The sequence below is a fragment of the Struthio camelus genome, chromosome 2 (assembly GCF_040807025.1).
Source record: "Struthio camelus isolate bStrCam1 chromosome 2, bStrCam1.hap1, whole genome shotgun sequence".
Taxonomy (NCBI): Eukaryota; Metazoa; Chordata; class Aves; order Struthioniformes; family Struthionidae; genus Struthio; species Struthio camelus.
The window spans coordinates 24,065,146-24,083,938 of NC_090943.1; the positions used below are offsets into that span (position 1 = coordinate 24,065,146).

An 18,793-nucleotide genomic window follows, 5' to 3' on the forward strand; every position below is an offset into this window, starting at 1 on the left:
ACCATTTCCTAGATATATTGTAACATGAACTTTCTCTTGCGTTTAGGAAAGCAGTGGTAAACAAGGATACAATGGAGAGGTTTAGTAAGGTTTCTATTTGAAGAATAACTACCTTACAGGAACACGCTTCAAATTAGATTAAATATTTCTAGCTGATGGTCCTGTTGTAGGACAAAGTATTTCCGTCTATTCCTTGTATTATTCTTCCAGCGTGTCTGGGTGTTAAATGGTGGTATGGTTTCTTTGCCCTTTTCAGGTTGTGGTGGGACGTTGACAACAACATCTGGCATCTTTATGTCTCCCAACTACCCTATGCCGTATTACCACAACTCAGAGTGCTACTGGTTGCTGAGGGGGAACCGAGGGACACCATTTGAAATCCAGTTTGAACAGTTCCATCTAGAATATCACCCAAAGTGCAACTTCGATTATCTTGCAGTATGTACATTGTGATTCTTTGCTCCATAGCCTGCAGCTCAGTAGAGTATAATGAATGTAAAGGCAGAGAGAAAGACATATGGTCCTGGTCTTCCAATGTTCACACATGAGGAGACCCAGAACAGGAAAGCTCCAAGCTGAATTGCTACTGTTGTATCAGAGAGCAGTGAAGGGTAAGGCAGCAGTGTCTATGTGAGTGCACACAGGTAAGAAAAGCATTTATGGCTAGATCCAAATGCCACTGAAACAAGAATCTGTCTATGAACTTTGTTTGTTTTTGATCAAGGCCTTATAGTATGCAGTTTTTGTAAACTACAAGAAAAAGGCACAATAGGGACAACAACCCTATTGTTAATCCCAAATTCTGTATTCAAATTGTTGCATAAATGATCTGAATATTTGTATCAGAGTTAAAATGAAGTGCCGTTTTCCCCTTCAGGTGAGTCAGACCCTCAAAATCTACCAGTATTTTATTACTGGCTTCCTATTGTTCCACTGATTTGCTTGTTTCTGAAATGCCTGCCAGGCTTTCTCTGAACAGAAATACTATTTTAACCTCTTGTGCACCTAGTGGGAAAAAAATCCCTGAGCACGCATTTTGGCAGGGGGAAATTAACTTGGATTTGTAATGCCACCAGCTTTATGAAGTTCAGTAGTTATTCAGTATTGTGCTGTTGAAGTTGAAACAGTTCTACTTTCTCAAATTCTGTAACAAGCAGAATCATCGAGTTTATATTTTATCGGGGAACTGACACATTTGTCTTCCTATGAAATTCTCCAGTTCTCTTTTTTTTTTTCTTATCTGAAGGTATTTGATGGTAACAGCAGCCATGCCAAGCAGCTAGGTAAATTCTGTGGAAGTCAGATTCCACCACTCATCCGCTCCAGTGCAGACAGCATGTATGTGAAGCTAAGGACAGATAGCAGTTTGCAAGGTGGAGGGTTTTTTGCCAAATACAAACAGGGTAAGTAAGTAAAAAAAGATAAGAATATGTTTCTGCAGTGCAGCTTTTTCCTGAAATTACTTCTTACAGCCTATGATCTTATTTATTCACAACCAGAAGACAATGTATACAACATATTATTGAGCCAGATACTTTAACCTGCTACAGTCACAGAGCACAGAGATCTAAAAATTGTCAGTTCCCAAAGGAGATACCTGTGATGGAAGTCCTCTCATCCCTAGAAGAAAGCTGGTGAGGTGGTTCTGCTGCTATTACTTGCATCAGTAGCATTTTCCACTCCAGATTTACCCAGAGTAACAAGTGTTGAAAGCACATAACGGGCTAGATTGGACTGCTCCTGCTCTTCTGCTGACCCAAACTCCTGACTTTTTCCTAGTGAAGGCAGATAGAGAAGGCTCCTCTGCTCTTCCAAGTGCTATGAGGCCAGATGGCAAAGGATCAGGGAGTTACCCTCATAAGGCTCATTGCAGATGCTTGGGAGCTTTTAGCCTACTTCAAATAATACACTTCAAATAATAGTTTCATTTTTAATATCTTGTGGTAAGGGTCACAATTTTCTTGCATACATTTTTTTGTAAAAAAAACACTGGAATGATGAAATTTGGCAAAAAATACAAGAAGATATGTGAAGAATTAAAGACTTTTTTTTGTTCCTAGTCATAATCTTTAGTATCATCCCAGTGTTTACTTGGCTGTAGCATATACTAGTTAGATTAGATATACTTTGAAAGGTATGGAATTTCACTATGTACAAGTTGAATTGCAAGCTTCTTTGAGTACTCTAAAGACGACATGCCCAACTGATAGAGATTGCTATAGGTGTGTAGACAGTAAGTTCCCCTTGCTGTTTGAACAACAGTAAATGGACAATGAAAAAGCTATTCATGCACGTGGCACACAATACTTACAAGGGTAGAGTGGCACTGAGCTTTGGCTCCCTCATTACTTAAATCACAGATTCTTCTACCATGTACTTTTCATACTACAAAGTCAAGACAATATATTAGAAGAGAGTTTTTTTTACATTCATTAATTAGACAAAAACAGCACTTAAAAACCACTCAGATATAGAGCCTGAACTATAAGATAATGTGATCTGCACTGTACATTCATATTTAATTCCTCAAGATTCACATGGCCTGGAGAAAACTTTCAGTGGCTTACTCAAAAGCTAAAAATATGTAGGAAGTAATGGTGTAAAATAAGGATGTTTAGATGTGTATATGAACAATAGGCAACGATGAACTGGAAAACATTGCAAAGGAAAGCGTGGTATTAGATTAACTTTCAAAGGCACCTTTGTGCCTGATATGTTTCTGCTAAAATCCTGATAGCAGGGGGTAGCAGCTTTTGCCCATATTGCATTCTTCAAAATCCATTTCATGCTCTTCATCCGATCCTTTCAAACAGTTGTACGCTTCAGTGTAGCTCTGCAGACAAGCCCCACTTCACCTGACCCTGACCCTCAGATGTATTTTGGGCATTTTGAACTCCTAAAAACACAGACCTTGCTGCTCTGTAAATCATTTGGAAAGAATCCAGAAGACATGCAGGAGGTAGGTGTATTATCCCTAGTGACAATAGAAGGTTTTTGCAAGTGAATCTCAGCTATTTCTGCTGCTCAGGCACTGCAGATTTGCTGTACAAGACAGCAGCCTGGCCTGTTCCCTGCCTCCTGCCCACTTCTCTGTGCATTAGTCTGGTCTGCTCCCTGGTACACCATCTCCAGACGAGGAATTACCCATATTGGCGTGTTCTGTCTGTATGTATGAAAGTCAGACTCAGGAAAATGAGAATCACTGATGTAATGCCATAGCTGTTGCTTCACCCTTTATCTAGTGTAGTTTCTTTTTGATTTCCTCTGCAGTTTAAGGAAAGCTCTCATTATCCCAGGTGAATGTCCTGCTCCTCTGCTAGGACTTTACTGGATGACTCACAAGGAAAACCATGGCTCCTTCTTAAAGAATTTCATGCTCACTTCCAATTCCTGGAGCTAGGACATCCAATATAAGCAGTAATCTTTCCATTTGTTGTTTTAGCCAGGGATTATTTATTTTTTTCTTATCCACTAGGCAATCTTTGTTGAGGGCCCCCCCCACCCCGTAAATTGTTTCAAAGTGACGGAGGAAGGTAGGTCATACGCCACAATTCTATTATTAACTACAAAAAAAAGGAAAAAATGTTTCAAGAATAACCATTTATTTAAAATTAAAGAAAACAGGAAAAAAGTGTATATGCCACAATTTAAAAAAAAGGCTGGTGAGTCTGCAAGGGTCAGAAAAGATGGATATACTATAACTGAAGGATTAAGTTTCAGAAAAACTGGATTTTGCTTGCAACGTGTGCAATATATCCTTCAATATGTTACAACTCTGCCTGCTTTCTATAATCTATGAATATAAATATTTCTTATCTTGTAATGGTATCAGTAACTTTAATTAGTAATTTTTTGAGATCCAGGGATAAGACGCACTGCACAAATCTAATTTATTATCATCTTTTTTCAGTTTGCCATGAAGTACTGACTGTTAATCGTAGCCATGGCATCTTGGAAAGTTTAAATTATCCAAATAATTACCCATTAAATGAACATTGCAACTGGACCATCCAAACTACAAAGGGGAACAGCCTCAACTATAGCTTCACAGCCTTTGATTTAGAAAGTGGATCTAACTGTGACCTGGACTACCTGAAGGTATGTACCCAGATTCTAGACACAAGAAAAATAACTTCTTTCTCAGGAAAGAAAAAACAATGAGAAGGCAGAAGGGAGAATTCATCTTGTCTAAACATAACCATTAAAAGTTAAGTATTTAGTCCAAATGATTTGTCCCTATTTCCTCTGCAGTCGGTAGGGAGGTAAGCACTGCCAGTGAGCAATTTATACTGCCTAAAGACAGGCGCCTACAATAGGGAGGATGAATCACTTTGCAGTTGCCTAGATTTGCTACAGGGAGGTTAAATACCACCTTAGATCAGATGTACTGGCTTTTATAGTTGAAATTAGATGACATGACTCCAACTGCACGTAAAGAAGCCTTATTTAGATAGAAGCAGAAGAAGTTCTGAGATTAGCAGGTAAGTGGGAGAAGTTCAGTTTCAAAGTCACCAATGCAAAGAGGCCAATTCTTTTATTCTCGTTTTTTATCTGGAAAGTAGTGAGGAACATTTAGAAACGTTAAATGTTTTCTTCCTACTATTTTTTAATGGAGCATTGCTGTGTCTCCTGTTGATATTTTCCTTTTCATAATTAATCTGTTTCTTTAAAGGCATTTAAGGGACACTGAACTTACCCGCAAACAAAATGAGATACTTTTAGCCAAATAAAACAATCCAGTCAACCTAAAGCCAATTGTCTTTTATTTTTGTTTCCTCAAAAATTTTAATTCTAGGACAACTGAAGAGATACTTTCTCCCAGGTTTCCACTTTTCACTGTGGGAAGTACAGTGCAGTCATGATCGCTGCTATGCTGAGGTTTATAAGCTTCTGCCTACCATTTTGCTGTTTTGTGGAATTAATCCATCCTTCAAACCTCACCCCTGTACAGAATGCCAGTACACAGCCCCTGTGCTCTACTTAGGTTTTGCGCAAGAGAAATTGAAATTTAGGGCAGTATCATAGCTACTTTCAGCCAAGGAGAGGGCTATGGAATAGTGCCCACGTTTCTGGACACACTTACTTACTTTGGTGCCAGTCTTGCAGAAAGTCAAGCAGAAGGCCTGGTGTTAGGCTGTGTGTTCCCTCTTGATGTCCTCCTTTGCTCCCTCTACCTCCTTACCACGCCAGCTTTCACAGCTCAAAAATGGGTAATAAACTGGCAAAAGTGGTGTCCTTCCAGCTTTCTTCTGCTGGGGCCAGGAATAGAAAGAAAGAATACGCATGCCAAAAAAAAAAAAAAAAAAAACGAAACAAGGGAGCACTGTATTGAAAACTAACAGAAGTTGCTTAAACCCTGGTTCGTTTTGTGAGGAAGCTGAAAAAGAAACATGGGAGCCAAATGGAGAGGCCAGTACTAGTCCCAAGATGCCTAAGCCCTTGATCCGTGAAGGGCAGGGGCCTTGCACACGGTAGCCAGCCAGTAAGGAGCAAGGGACTTGCCAGAAGACTCTGTCCTAGATGTAAGTCAAGGATGGAGGAGTAATGCCAGAGGCAAGGACCTGATCCGAAGCGCTTAGAAGAACAGAAATAAAACATATTAGAGGGAGGGAGGAGAGGGGGAGCAGTAAAGTACTTGCACTTAACAGTTTCTCTTTGCTCCCAATCAAAGCAAATAAAGACTAAAAGAGGTATGAAGAGGAAAATGCAAGTTCAAAACAGTCATGGAAGTGTGTTAAGGAGGCTTTAATTTGCAATTCATGTCACGTTACTTGAAAGTCTTTCTCCAAATGCCATTAAGAAATAACACTTGGAAAAGATGTTCTCATTTTGTTGTTGCATGCTGCACAAATATGTGCCATAGTGTAAAAATAGAGAACAAGGTTGAACCAGCCAGGGAACTGAATAGCGTCTGCTTCCACCCTGCGTCTTGCGAAAGGAGAACATCTTGGCAAGGTTGTGGAGTGCCCTGTGGTGTAGGGGAAAGGGGGATTCATCTGGAACAAGTCTGCAGTTCACTTTCTAAGCAGACTGCAGATATTTGGGACTTTTCTGTCTGAAACCCATATGGACTTTGACTCCACTGCAAAATGGGAAAAAAACTGATAATAAAGAAAAAAACAAGATACAGCTGCTCAGCTGAGATAAAATTACTTTTCTGCCACATGCTAATTTTGAGATTCTTTTATTGCAAAGAGGCCTAAAAAGGGAAAGCTCTGATGCCCTGGCTGAGTATAACAGTGAGAAAACAGAGGTAGAGTCGTGTTCACTGTAGTCCAAGTGGGTGGTGCACGGGTCATGTGCCAGAGCCCTTCACTGTTTTCTTGGAGGAAACGGGAAGTTGCTGCTCAGGCAGTTTCCACGTGGCTCCGAGGCACTGGGCAGCCACCGGTGCTGCTGTCACGGGCAGGGTGGAGCAGGTGCTCTCGTCCACAGGGCTTTCAAGTCCCGCTCTTCCCGTCCCCTCGGGGTTTGGTGCTCTCCCATCCCAGCCCTTCTTGCTCTCTGCCTGCCCTGGCACTCCAGGGAGACTAGGAGGGGTAGGTTTGGTGGTGATGTTTGCTAGGAGGCTGGGAATGGGAAGGAAAAGGGTTAGCGGTTAGGTGGGATTAGCGGTTGATCGCGGTGGAGGTAAGAGAGGGAGTAAGGGAAAGAGGTATGTGGTAGAGAAGGACAGGGTGTCATTTGAAATGCTACGGAGGTGTTACAGTAGACAGTGGACCTGGCTGAGCCCAGAGTACAATCAAGAAATGACGTAGTTGCAGAACAAAATGAACAGAGCTGCTTTTAAAAGTCAGTGGAGAGAGAGATTTGATGCACGTGGAAATATTTTTGCAACATTACAAATGCCTCCAACTAGAACTCTTATTTTTTGGAAACCTTTCTGAATTCTGAAGGGAAGAACGTGGTGTCTGTGGTAGGGCGGGGAGAAGTAGAGTGGGCAAGCTGCGTTCATACGTACTGCTGGACCTGGCTCAGGCACTGTGGGTTTGGGCCCAATCTCCACACTGCAAAAGGGCCTGTTCTTGACTTTTGTGTTTAATTATGACTTAGGCTTCCAACCCAAACCCACATCCAGTATATGAGAAGTGTATTTTGCCTTATGACTAATTCAGTCTGATACATATTCAGCTTTGCTATTTGCTCCCTGGCTTAGTTCACATGTGAGTCAGAATGTAAACATGCAGAATAATGACAAAATCAGAAATTCCTACACACAGGTATTCCTAGTGGTTGTCAGTTACCAGTGATAACTATCGTCACTTACAGCGAATAGCCTGTTTCAAATACAGGGTATTGAGCAAGATGTTCAGATGCCCAAAGAGTACTCCGGGCAAGTGCAATGCGTGGCTCTCCCAGACCAAAATGCAATCACAACTGTATAAGGAGAAGCCAGCCCTGTGTTCCAATACCTATTCCTTTTTCTCCTTTGATCACAGGATGCTTCTTGTGAGCCAGGCTGCCCTTTGCAGCGGCTGGCTGGTGGTACTCGGGATGCGTAGCATTTTCCCCTAGCAGGGGAGCCCTGGGTGACTGACTCAGTCTGGCCTAGGCAGGCCCTGCATCTCCACCATTTTGCAGTGCATGCAACTATTTATATCTGTGCCACGTAGGAAGGAGAAAGCCCTGCTCTTCTGATTCGGTGGCAATTTTATGCCATTCTGTATAGGTGCCAATAACAGAGCAGGGGCAGTGTGGGAGGGAGGCAAAAATGCAGATTTTTGTCAAGGCAGTCTCTAGCATGAATCTCATGCGAGCACTTTCTCAACAAATGAGCAATGTGTAGTGTTTCATGGTCTGTCAGAGGATGTTGGCTCATTGCTGGTAACACTCACAAGATGCCTGACATTTTGCAGAGAGTTTCAGCAAAGTTTCAAGAATATCAGATCGACTGCCTGTGATAAAGACATGAACAGAAGTGGTAACGATATGATACAAGGCATATCAAATAGCAGACTGTTTCTAAGTGATGCTGCATGCACTAACTGTAATTGGATGGTCTTTAGATTATATTGTGTGCTGTGGCTTGGCTTAATAGCGTACCATTAGTCTTTCTAGAGGAGTCATCAGATTGTAGTCAGTGAGAGATTGCAGACAGAGACATAGAAATGTTATTCTTTTCTCTAAGCTCACCAGGTTGTTAGCTGAATAAGCATATATTTAACCTCCAATCTTTTGTGATGAATTGTCTTCTTATTTAGTGTGACAGAGCGTAGTCTCCACAGAAGTCAAGCTATTTTATAAGCAAAGAGAACATCATGTTATTGCCCGTATGATTAGAATCTTGCAGTAGGATTGAAATTTACTCCTTTCTTATCCAAGAAAAATATTATTTGAAAACAACTAATCTTTCTGTCCTTCAGCAAAAAGTTCCCTCTGTGTTCTTCTACTCACAAAGCATAACCTTCCCTTGAAGTCCAGTGTGTTTAGTGTCTGCTTTTAACATGCAGGGAAGACCCTGCCTGGTCCTCTGCAAGATGCCACTGGCCTGATAAGCAAACAGTAAGATTTTGCTGTGCAGCAAGACAAGCTTCAGAACTGTCTGTCTGAGTCTCACACCCTTTGGCTTGTGGACTATGTATGACTAATGTCTAGTGGCAAGGATGGAAATACAGTTGTAAGAAATGACACTCTAATACATGTGGATATTGCAGAAGCACATTTTATGGAGGCAACTGACAGCCTGATCTGCAGTCAGCAACCACAGTGGCCTGCCTTCTGCTTCAGTGCAGGGCAGAATTACTCTTTGGAATAAATCACTTCCTTGCTTGCTTACTACCAATATACTTAAGAAGTCCAGAGTTTTTCGGCTATTAGGTTTATGGTGGTTAAAATATCAGTGCGCTCTTATATATGGATGTTATCAAATGAGTATAGTAATTCATATGGCATCTGCTCTTGAGTATTGTTTCATTTCCTTCTGGTGGTAACAGGATATGTGCCTTTTTTTTTTTTTTTTTTAACCACAGTAGCGTTCCAGGGATGTGCCATAATATCCTTTTTCTCCATCTGGGAATAATGCATTAGATAATTGTTGCTTGCACTCAGCTGGTGATCCTCTTTTTTATTAGCTTATCATAGAAGAAAAGGCTTTCCCTGTTTCTAGTTTTCCTCTCTTCTGTGCTTGTAACTAGTAAATATGATTAAACTGTATTAGGAGATTAACATTATTACATTTGATATATGTCTGTACTTTTGTAAAGTGCTGCAGGAATTCTCCAAGCACAGAGAATGGGTCTGCTTATGGCCATGCATTGATTTGCAAAATGTCACCGGTAGTACATCCCCCTGGGGAAGGAGATGATATATTAAATATACCCATCCAGGTTCTGCACACAGACATCAAATTACAGCCTGTTGGCCAGACTGCAGTGGTATCCATAAACGCATTACCATGCAATCTGGCAGCGTGCCAGCCCGTCCTTGAATTCCTTCAGGGGTTTCCAGGCCTCCACAAGAAGTTCTTCGGAGTAGGACTGTAAGGATAAAACTAATAATTCTCCTTGGGTTCCTGTGGTAAACACAGAAATCATAGCTCTTGCACAGATTTTCAGTGAGCAAACTGGATGCTTTGGAAGAGGAAGGTGTCAGGCCAAGGAGTTGCCACCCTAGGGAAGACTGGCTCAGGGCTCAGAAAGATTTTCTGTTTTCCCATTTGCCTACATTTTCAGAATCGAAGCACATTGGTTTTGCTGACTGACAGGTTCTTAGAAGCAAACTTTGAACTGCACACAAAAACACCCTGAAGACAGCACTAAATTTGTTGGTGGTGAAAGGGTTGCACGACCTCTGCAGAAACCTCAGACGACAAGTAGCATGAGTGACTCGGGCAGGCAGCAGAGTCTCTCCTCTCGGACGTGCAAATGAGTCAGAGCACCATGCAGTCCTCATTTCCATCACCCTGCTAACTCAGAGCAATGTGACTTTGCCTGTGCCTTCAGGAAAAGCGCTTTACAATGATGTGACTGTGAAACATTAGAGTATGAAGTGGTTGGTAGTGTGCATGCCCCTCTCTAGGGAAAGAGAACTGGGGACTCAACTGGTTGCAGCTGGAGTTCTTCTCTCCTCTGTTCATCCTCTGTCCTACAAAATTGTGCTGGAAAGCTTGGCCAGCATATGTGAAGCTATCTGTGCAATGAAGGGGCTTATCCCACTCAGCACAAGCACCGTGACACGGAGAGGTGGAGAAATCCCAGCTGAACCAGGCAAAGCTTTTCCTCATCAAAGGGAGGCCTCCAGAGGAGTTCGAGACCACCAGACCAGGCTCTGAAGGAGGTCTTGTCCCTCCCCTCTCTGCTGTTACCATGGGCAGGCAGTTTTGCTTTTTTGAAAGCCTAATAGGTGGCAATATTGCTCTTTTTTCCCATCTTGGTTTGCCAAGAGCAAGCTGCACCCCTACTCAGTGGCCGTAGCTCTCCAGGACACAGACTTCCTCGAGTGGAGGCATCCCCAGAGCGGATCCTGCTCTTGCTGGCCTCTGACAGTGCCGCTTGGGTGTTGCTGGTGCTGGTGGCCCAGAGGGTCCTGGCTGTCAAAGCCATGGGGAGCAGCACTGAACCATGCATGCAAGTCACGGCACACAACCAGCCTGGGCTTTTCATGCTGACATGCCTCCTCCATTCCCCCACCGGAGTGCCTAACGTAGGCCTGAGGATTTAAAATATCATGTTGAACAAATACAGTTGTGATTACAGGCCTTGGACTTGACTGATAAGGTTAAGGTCTCCTAGGCACTCCTTTCTTAAACAGCAGTTGTTTCCTGCTGCTACATCTCAAACAATTTTGAAGTTTTATACAAAGATATAACCTGTATTTCTTAGATGTATAATACATTCCTCACCTTGCTAAAGGAAAAAATATTTTCCTGTCATTGGCAGAAATGTACCTTTCCTAGAAAGATAAGAACGTGCAGATTTGCTAGAAATTTGTTAGAAATACTTGTTGTTTTCTTTTAGAAGGTAGTAAACTAAGTAATGTAAGAGAGAAAAATTTCTTTTACAAATATGTCACTGTAGTCCAATGTGCAATTTAATTTTGCTTGACACTGTCAAAGGGCTCTGACTATTCCAGGCTCAGGTTACGAGACAAAACATAGACACAATTCTTCTTATTAAAAACTAGACATTTATACATTTCCATCTGTTAAATAAATCCCAGAGAGATTATCTGGTATGCTCTATGTCTAGTGACTCACGATTTCAACTTTTACTGTACTACAGATGAAAATGGTTAATTAGTGAAAGAAATATATCGTTGTGTGGAGACAGAAGGCAGCCCACAGTTCTGGTGTTCAAACGTGCAGAAAGAAATGGTGAACTCGCCCATTTGAGCACCGACTCTGTTCGACCAGAGCGCCCTGTTCTGCTGCTCTGGTAGTGCCCAGCTGGCTGATGTGACTGCTTCTGCCAGCGGCTGCCACCTTGCCAGGTGCTGGCTGCTCCGGGTGCCAAGGTGACCCACGTACAGGTGTGGGCGCACACCCACATGTACAGCTGTTAGGAAAGAGAGTGGTTCCTCCTGAAGTGATTTTGGGAGAAGCTCCAAGGGACAGACTGCAGTGAGCAAGGGAGGGGAACGCGCAGAAGGAAGGAGAGGAAGATGGGAGGGGGAGACCAAACTATGGAGGGACGTTACCTTAATGTCCTTAGTAAAGAGGAAGAAGTTTGGGAAGGCTTGTGAGGTGATAGTTGTGTGTAGAGAAGGGGCAACAATAAAGAATGTCGATTAGTGTTCAAACCACAGCGCCTCAGCCTGCTCTTCAGACACTGCTGGCTGTGGTGCCTTTGGATTGGCCCCTAAATCTAGATCCTGAAATTTATGTGCTTTCACTGGGAAACCTGGTGGTGGTCAGAGCAAGGAGTTTTCTAACAGTCATCTAGGTCATAAACATTGAAATAATCATATTAAAACCTTATTTAGAAAGAGTTGTGAGGGAGGCTTTTTTCCCTGGGTAATTGCAAACCCTTCCTATCGTAGAAGAACAGACATAACCTATTTTGCTCTCCTGTTTCTGCAGAAATAACAAGGCTCCAGACAGTAAATCACCAAAACTCTTAAGCTGCCTTTGTTTCTATGAATACTGTGTTGCTGTGGTGCTAAGCTGGAGCAAAGTGCCACATCCTGGAGCATCAGTGTTTTTCTCTCACTGAGAGACCTGCAGGTTCTTAAGCTAGAACCCTCTTTCTTCTAGAAAGAAAAGCGTTGCTTGGAAATGGATTATTTTTATCTGAGTTAATTCTTGATGAAAAAAATAATATTGATTTCACTCTGGAGTGCCTTTCATTATTTGGATGATGATGATGTTGCCTGGCTTTTGCATCATTTCTGGTAACAGGTTTGTTGCGGTGCTAATCAGTGCTTTCGTTTCAGAAAACTGCTTGTTCAGGAACAGCTGCTCAGATACCTGTAACCACTGGGTCTAGTGTTTAGATCAGTCAAAACAAATCCGTGACAGGTTTCCCACTCCTGCGAGGGAGGGGATACTGTTACATGTCAGAATAACTCCTCCAGGAAGTCCCTAGAGCCCTCCAGTGCTAGGTGGGACACTTGCAGTCACCCTGGTCTGAGCCAAGGCAGAGCTTCCTTTCCTGACCGCTGCAAATACAGACGAGGGCTTTTGCTGCAGGTCTCTGTAAGAAGGCTGTTCAGATTACAAACAATTTGTATCAGAATTCCAATTGAGATAGTAATTGGTATAATTATTGACAATTGTATAATGAAATAATGATAACTGATAATAGAGTTATTGATAATAAAATAAAAATGAGAATTGTCAGTATTCCCGCGTAGGGATGGTGCTTCCCCTCACAGGAAGCTGCTTCAGTTAAAGAAGGTGCAGTTTGGGGTTTGTTTTTTTTTTGCCATGCAAAGGATCTTAAAATGTGCAGGTAATGCAACAGGCAAAAAATTCGCCTGCCCTCAGAATTTCTGATGGATGCTAAAAGTTCTGAATAAATGAATAAATTATGAAGTGAATATCTACACAGAAAGGGAACAAGGACATTCTTCCCAAAGAATAGCTGGGAAAGAGTCCTAGAAAGGACAGAACAGAAGAGAACAGAAAAATTCCCAGTTCTTAGAGTCAGTATGGTACTGGAGTGGCTAATAAACTACCCGAAATTCCACTGTCTTGTGCAGGCAAAGGGAATACCTTGCCTGACGTTGCTTTGGGGAAAACTTTTCCTCAATTTTCAGCAGTTTAGGATAGCACAGCTGACAAAGCAGGCCCTTAAATGAGAAACGCATCCGAGAGATCAGAAGAGAAAATGCGGCTCGTGAGATCTGCATTCAGCTTCAGTTTCACTTGCCCATGTTTGTGCGAGAGCAAAACATGTTTCTAGAAGTTCAAAATGCTCTGTGAAAACACACAGCTGTTCCCTTCATTTATAAGTGAAAGATAGCTTGAAAAAAAAAAGGCTGAAATTCTAGCTGTTGTAAGCCTGCCTCTCTCAATGAGTTACAGCTGGCCAAGCACTTGAATTCCCTGTGAAACTCCAGTCTGAACCCAGAACGACGGGGCAATACTGCATGAAGAGATTGCTATAGTAACCGTTATTTGTATCTTGAAAAACTGACGAACTACTTTCAGGGGAAATTACATAGAAATGTGACGTTTGCTGTCTTAGATAAAAATAACACTCCCTTGATGAATCAAAATTACAGAAGATTCATGAAGCTTATTTTTTGATTTGATTTGAAAATTTCTGGTGTGATTTAGTCCAAAGTTCCTCAGCTTTTTTTATTTGTAGTTACTAAACCTCACAGTTAATGGTTGAGGATGTGTCTTAACGTTTTGCTCCTCATCTGGAGCATGGATTCATGGTCTCCACGTTGATTCATTCTTCCCCATTCATATTTTTCTGGTGTAAGATTTCCATGGCTTGAAGCCACAGAAATATGAGTAGTATGTACCACAAAGCTGTTGTAGGAAGTAGTACTATTAAAAATCTAATTGAAGTTGACTTTATTTCATTTTGCTTTGGAAAGAATACATAGGGATGTCAAGCTTCTTAACATCTAACCTTTACCATAACTTCGTATCTATTATCAAACACATCAAGTCAAGGCTTTTCTAGAACAACCAGTGATGGGTCTGGAATTAGAAACTTTCAAGCTTTTCTGATTTCACATAGGGAAATTATACAAATGGAGTGATAGTCCTCCTGTTGCACTTCTTATGCTCTGGGCATTTCATGGAATTAGAGGATTTAAAACCTAATCCAGCCACAGAATAGACCAAAGAATATTACCAGAGAATTATTCCTGCAACTGGCCCATAACTTCTGGTTGAATTATGTTGTTATTCTTATTTTTTTAAGATATACAAACTTGACTGACTAGCTGAGGATATGAAACCACTTGAGTAAATTTCTTGACTCCAACTACGTCTTAAATCAGCAACGGGTTTTGTGAACGTCCTACAGAACCAACAGCTTGAATAGAAAAGCTGAGGCCTTAATTACTTGTTCACTACCATGTATGATTCTGCTAGAAAACACGTGCAAAAATTTGTAGTTAGCAAGGTTAATCAATATTTTCTGTAATATCGTACTTCCATACTGTGAATGTTCAGTGGAGGAGAGAATTCCTAGTGGAATCAGAGGTATCTGGAAAAGAGCTTTGAATGGAGAGCAAAGATAAATAAACCTTGGCTGTTTTCTGGAGAACATAGATTTGATTCTTTGCATGGAGAGAATTTTATGGTGATGGCTTCAGAACAGAGAAAAGTTTCTGTTGAAATTCTGAAAATGAACATGCCAAAAATTCACGATGTTCAGACAGGGTTTCTGTGCCAGAAGTTTCCTGGGTTATGACAGAAAGATATGCTCTGTGAGACAGAAGATCAGATGACCTGGGGCAAAGTGATAAAAAAGCATGAGGGTTGTTGTTTTTCTAAACTTTGAGAATCATAGCAACAAAAGGAGAAATAATAAAGCAAACCTGACAATAACTGGCAGTCTGATATCGTTAAGTCAAGTGCAGTTTAGCTAAAATGTCTGATTTTTACCAGGTATGCAAAAAATGATACACTCGCCTCCCCCTCCCCCCCCCACAAAATGATACTGAGTATTGGGATATTTTATGAAGAACACAGATGCATATTCAGTGTGATTTACTGCATTTGAAATAAGTCACAAAACTAGGATTTGGAACATTCTTTAAACCTATTCAGAGTCAACTAATATAAAGAGGTTCAAAAGCTCTGAGCATCCATTATTACCCAGTCAACACATGTATTTAGTCTTTTTATTTAAATATGAGTATATGACTAACTTCAGACTTCAAGTTTTACAATATTTTCTTATCATTTTATTTATTCCTTTTTTTAGAGTAGTCATGTTTTAGGATTGGGATGGTAGCTTTCTCACCCGTGTTAGGGAATAGAAAGATTTTCAGGCTGGCTACGTCTTGTCAACACCCTGACTGTCAAAATACTGTCACATGCAATATGAGCTCAATTCTAAGTACAAAAATTCAGAAATCACAGGCTACTCCTCCAAATCAGGACACTGTCATAAGTTAGGACAATAAATAAATACATGAGAAGTTTGTCTTGTAGTTTTTGAGGATTCACTTTGCTTTGTTCTCAGTTTGTCCTCATAACTCTGGGAGCCTCTGGTGACGCTGACTGCTTTGTTTTCTCTCATGCAACTTTGGTCAATCGGAAATCACCTGAGTGTGGCCCTAAAAAATGAAGATGCAATCTGAGTTATCACCAAGGGGTTTGGAGGCAATTAGCATGTGTTAGATGCACAGTCCAATTGGACCCATGACATCCTCTTTTTCTTTCCGTTTCAGTTCATTGCTGTTTGCCTTTTATCTTCTTCCCCAGCAACCCCCAATACACACCAAAACAGAAACAGTAAAACCTTCCTACTGTACACAGTGTGCAGCCAGGTTTAAAGACATATTGCAGTAATATTTGGTCATCATTTCATCCAAATCTCACCATGCTTCCCATAGCTCATTTTGCTGTGTAAGCCAGGCCAGTGTGAGAAGTCTCACAACTTTTTCTTTGACATCCTTTACAAAAGCTTCAGAATTGGGAAGCTGCTTTTTATTCGCTGCGATATTTTTTGTTTCTTTTCAGCTCTATGATGGGCCTGATGCACAGTCCAACCTGATAGGCACTTTCTGTGGACAGTCTCTTCCCCCAGCAGGGAATACCACAGGAACCAGCCTCCACGTGGTGTTTCACTCTGATGGATTGAACGCTAGAAGTGGGTTCCAGATGCTGTGGCATGTTAATGGTAAGCTAACCAAATTTCCTCTGGGAAAGTATGTTTCCTTCTTCTCTGAACTTATAGTGGAGTCCCAGGTTATGTTGCAGCTATGCCTAAATAGAAACAATTTGTTATCGCTCTGAATACATCGCATTTCCTCATGATTCCTTCAAGACTTTCCCAGTGGATATGTCCACACACACACACACTTAAAAGGCCCCCGACTGGCTGAGCACTGTTCACAGAATATCCTTTCACCTGCAGGAGTAGTTTCCTTTCGCACAGTGATGAGGGACTTGAGCAGAATTTCTTTGCTGAAGTGGAGATGTACTCAGTTACAGGGAACCCTGTAACTGAGCTTGGGTTTTCTAAAGGGAGACACTCAACCCTCGTTTTGCCCACAATTCCTGTAGACCTGTGTTTTCTGTACAAGTTTCTGTCTAGTTTTTTGTGGTCATTCCTTTCTTGGGCAGTGCATTCACTTCCAGCCCCCCCGCCTTCCCTCCCTTCTCTGCATGAAACAGCACTGGCCATGATGTGCTTCGGGTGTTTTTTGTCCTGTGCTTGCATGTCACGAAGACTGTCACAGGCTTCAGTAAATAGGCAAGCATGCCTGCCAACTATAAACAAATCTGTTAATGACTGTACAACGGCAAACTATGCTTGCAGTTCCTTCTGAAGTGAGGCTACAAATGCAACTTTTTCACTCTGCTTATTTAATGGCAATATTGCACTGTAACCAGATTAAATCGCACACCATTGTACATCCCATCAAAGAGGATCCGACCTTGAAAATAATTAAATAGCCACAGTTGCCATGTCTATCTAATCAGTTCACACCATTCAGCTTTGGCAGCATTGTAAAGCAGCTGAAATCAGCTGCAGAGGCCCTACTGTGGGTTGCTGAGGTGTACAGCTTGTTACATGCTGTTTGAATAGGAGCTCCTCTGCACCACCACAGACTGCCAGCGTTCATGGGCTCCCAAAGGGCTCTCTCCAACTAGACAGTGGTGTTTTGCATGCAGCGGAGGTCGAGGAGCTTTTCTGGTCAAAAGAGGGGCATATGTGGGAAGAGTGAGATGTGTGGCAGGAGCCAGCGGGGAAGTGCTACAGCACAAAGGTACATTCTTGTGCTTTGAGGTGATGTCATCCCAGGGCTGCACAAAAGAAGAAAAAGTGGAGGCTTTTATGCACGGAGCCAAATGACATCAGCTCCATACAGTAGCCATGGTTCTGGGTTAACTTGCTCTTCTAAAGCTCTGAAAGCTTTCCGAGATCTGTCTGCTTGGTAAGTACTCTGGCACTTTCCCTCCACCCCCTCACACGTTTCCTGGACTTTCCAGCTCTCTCCCACCACTGTACTCCTTTTCGGCACTGACACATTTGCTTCTCTCTCAGCCAGCACTGCCCCTCCATTAGCTCCTGGGCACTAGACTTTGGCCTAATACCCCATGGCGCCCGGATCGCTAACGTGGGGCAGTGTCCGAGCGGCAGAGCAGGGTCTGCGGGTGCAGATGGGCCTGGCTCCTGGGGAATGTCACTACTGGCTCTGCATGTCACAGCTGCAGCCCCTGCCTGCCTGTAACACTAGTGCAAATTCCTCCTGAGCTGACCACAGCCGTCTTCCTTCTGTATTTTGCAAGCGCTTCCTTTTTTTCTTGATTGGTGTCACGCACAAATATGGGTGTCCCTCCTATGCCTGGTAGTTACATTTTGTGGGTATGTACCACTGCCCTAGCCTGGATAAAATTAGATCTCTTGCTGTGGTCAGGGTGCCATGTTCACTTCCCCCTACTGAAAGTCTTTTAAATGCACAAAAAGAGCTCAGCTGAGGAACTCCCCTAATACAAGGGAACTCAGCAGGAGATGCAGGCTTTGAGCTGGGTGTTTCTGAGTGAAGCATACAAGTCCCCTCTTCCCTGAGCAGATCACTAAGGGAATCCGAGCCTGCATATGTTAACATCTCACCTGGCATGAAAATAACAAGCTATATGTATTGCTGAGAGAAGAGATTTTACTTCTGCTCAAGTGACAAATGCGTGCGCTCTTGAGTTCAAGCTCCTGTGAACTATTTCTCAGGCTATTCCTCTTCTCCTTAACTGGGAGTTGTGGAGCATCTTTGAGATATATATCAAGGACATTTAGTTGCTTTGGTGATAAAAGAGAGCTGCACTTAGATTTGCCACCATGTATCTGATACAATTCACTGCAGACGCTCTTTCTGGCAGCTTTGCTAGAACTTATGAGATGACCAGAAGTAGCCAAAAGCTCACCTCATTGATAACTGACACGTGGAGCCCCAGCTGCTACACAGTGCACAAATCTGAAGTATTATGAACTGAAACATTTGCACCTGATCTTCTCAGTTGCTGGGCCCTGTATAAGTTTTCCAATGAAAACACAGTCTTCAGGCTTTCCCAGAAAGAGTTTTGATAACTCATCTTGGGAGAATGCTGTTATTTGTCCTTAAAAGTGTCTTATATCATTTTAACTTGGATAGAAAGCAATAGTGCAAAGAATACAGTTTAAAAGTGCTTTTGTTTCTGAAATAACAGTGTCCACCCAAAGGG

General features: G+C 42.1%; 1 protein-coding gene across 2 annotated transcripts in view; it reads left to right on the top strand.

Annotated features, from left to right (window-relative positions):
• CUBN (cubilin) overlaps positions 1-18,793 on the top strand; it is a 145,236-nt gene that overhangs the window by 38,771 nt on the left and 87,672 nt on the right. For both annotated transcript variants that reach the window (XM_009673702.2, XM_068934653.1), the window contains 4 exons: positions 257-438; positions 1,247-1,403; positions 3,911-4,098; positions 16,091-16,250. In XM_009673702.2, the coding sequence (XP_009671997.2) occupies positions 257-438; positions 1,247-1,403; positions 3,911-4,098; positions 16,091-16,250 (687 nt within the window). The remainder of the gene's footprint in view (positions 1-256; positions 439-1,246; positions 1,404-3,910; positions 4,099-16,090; positions 16,251-18,793) is intronic.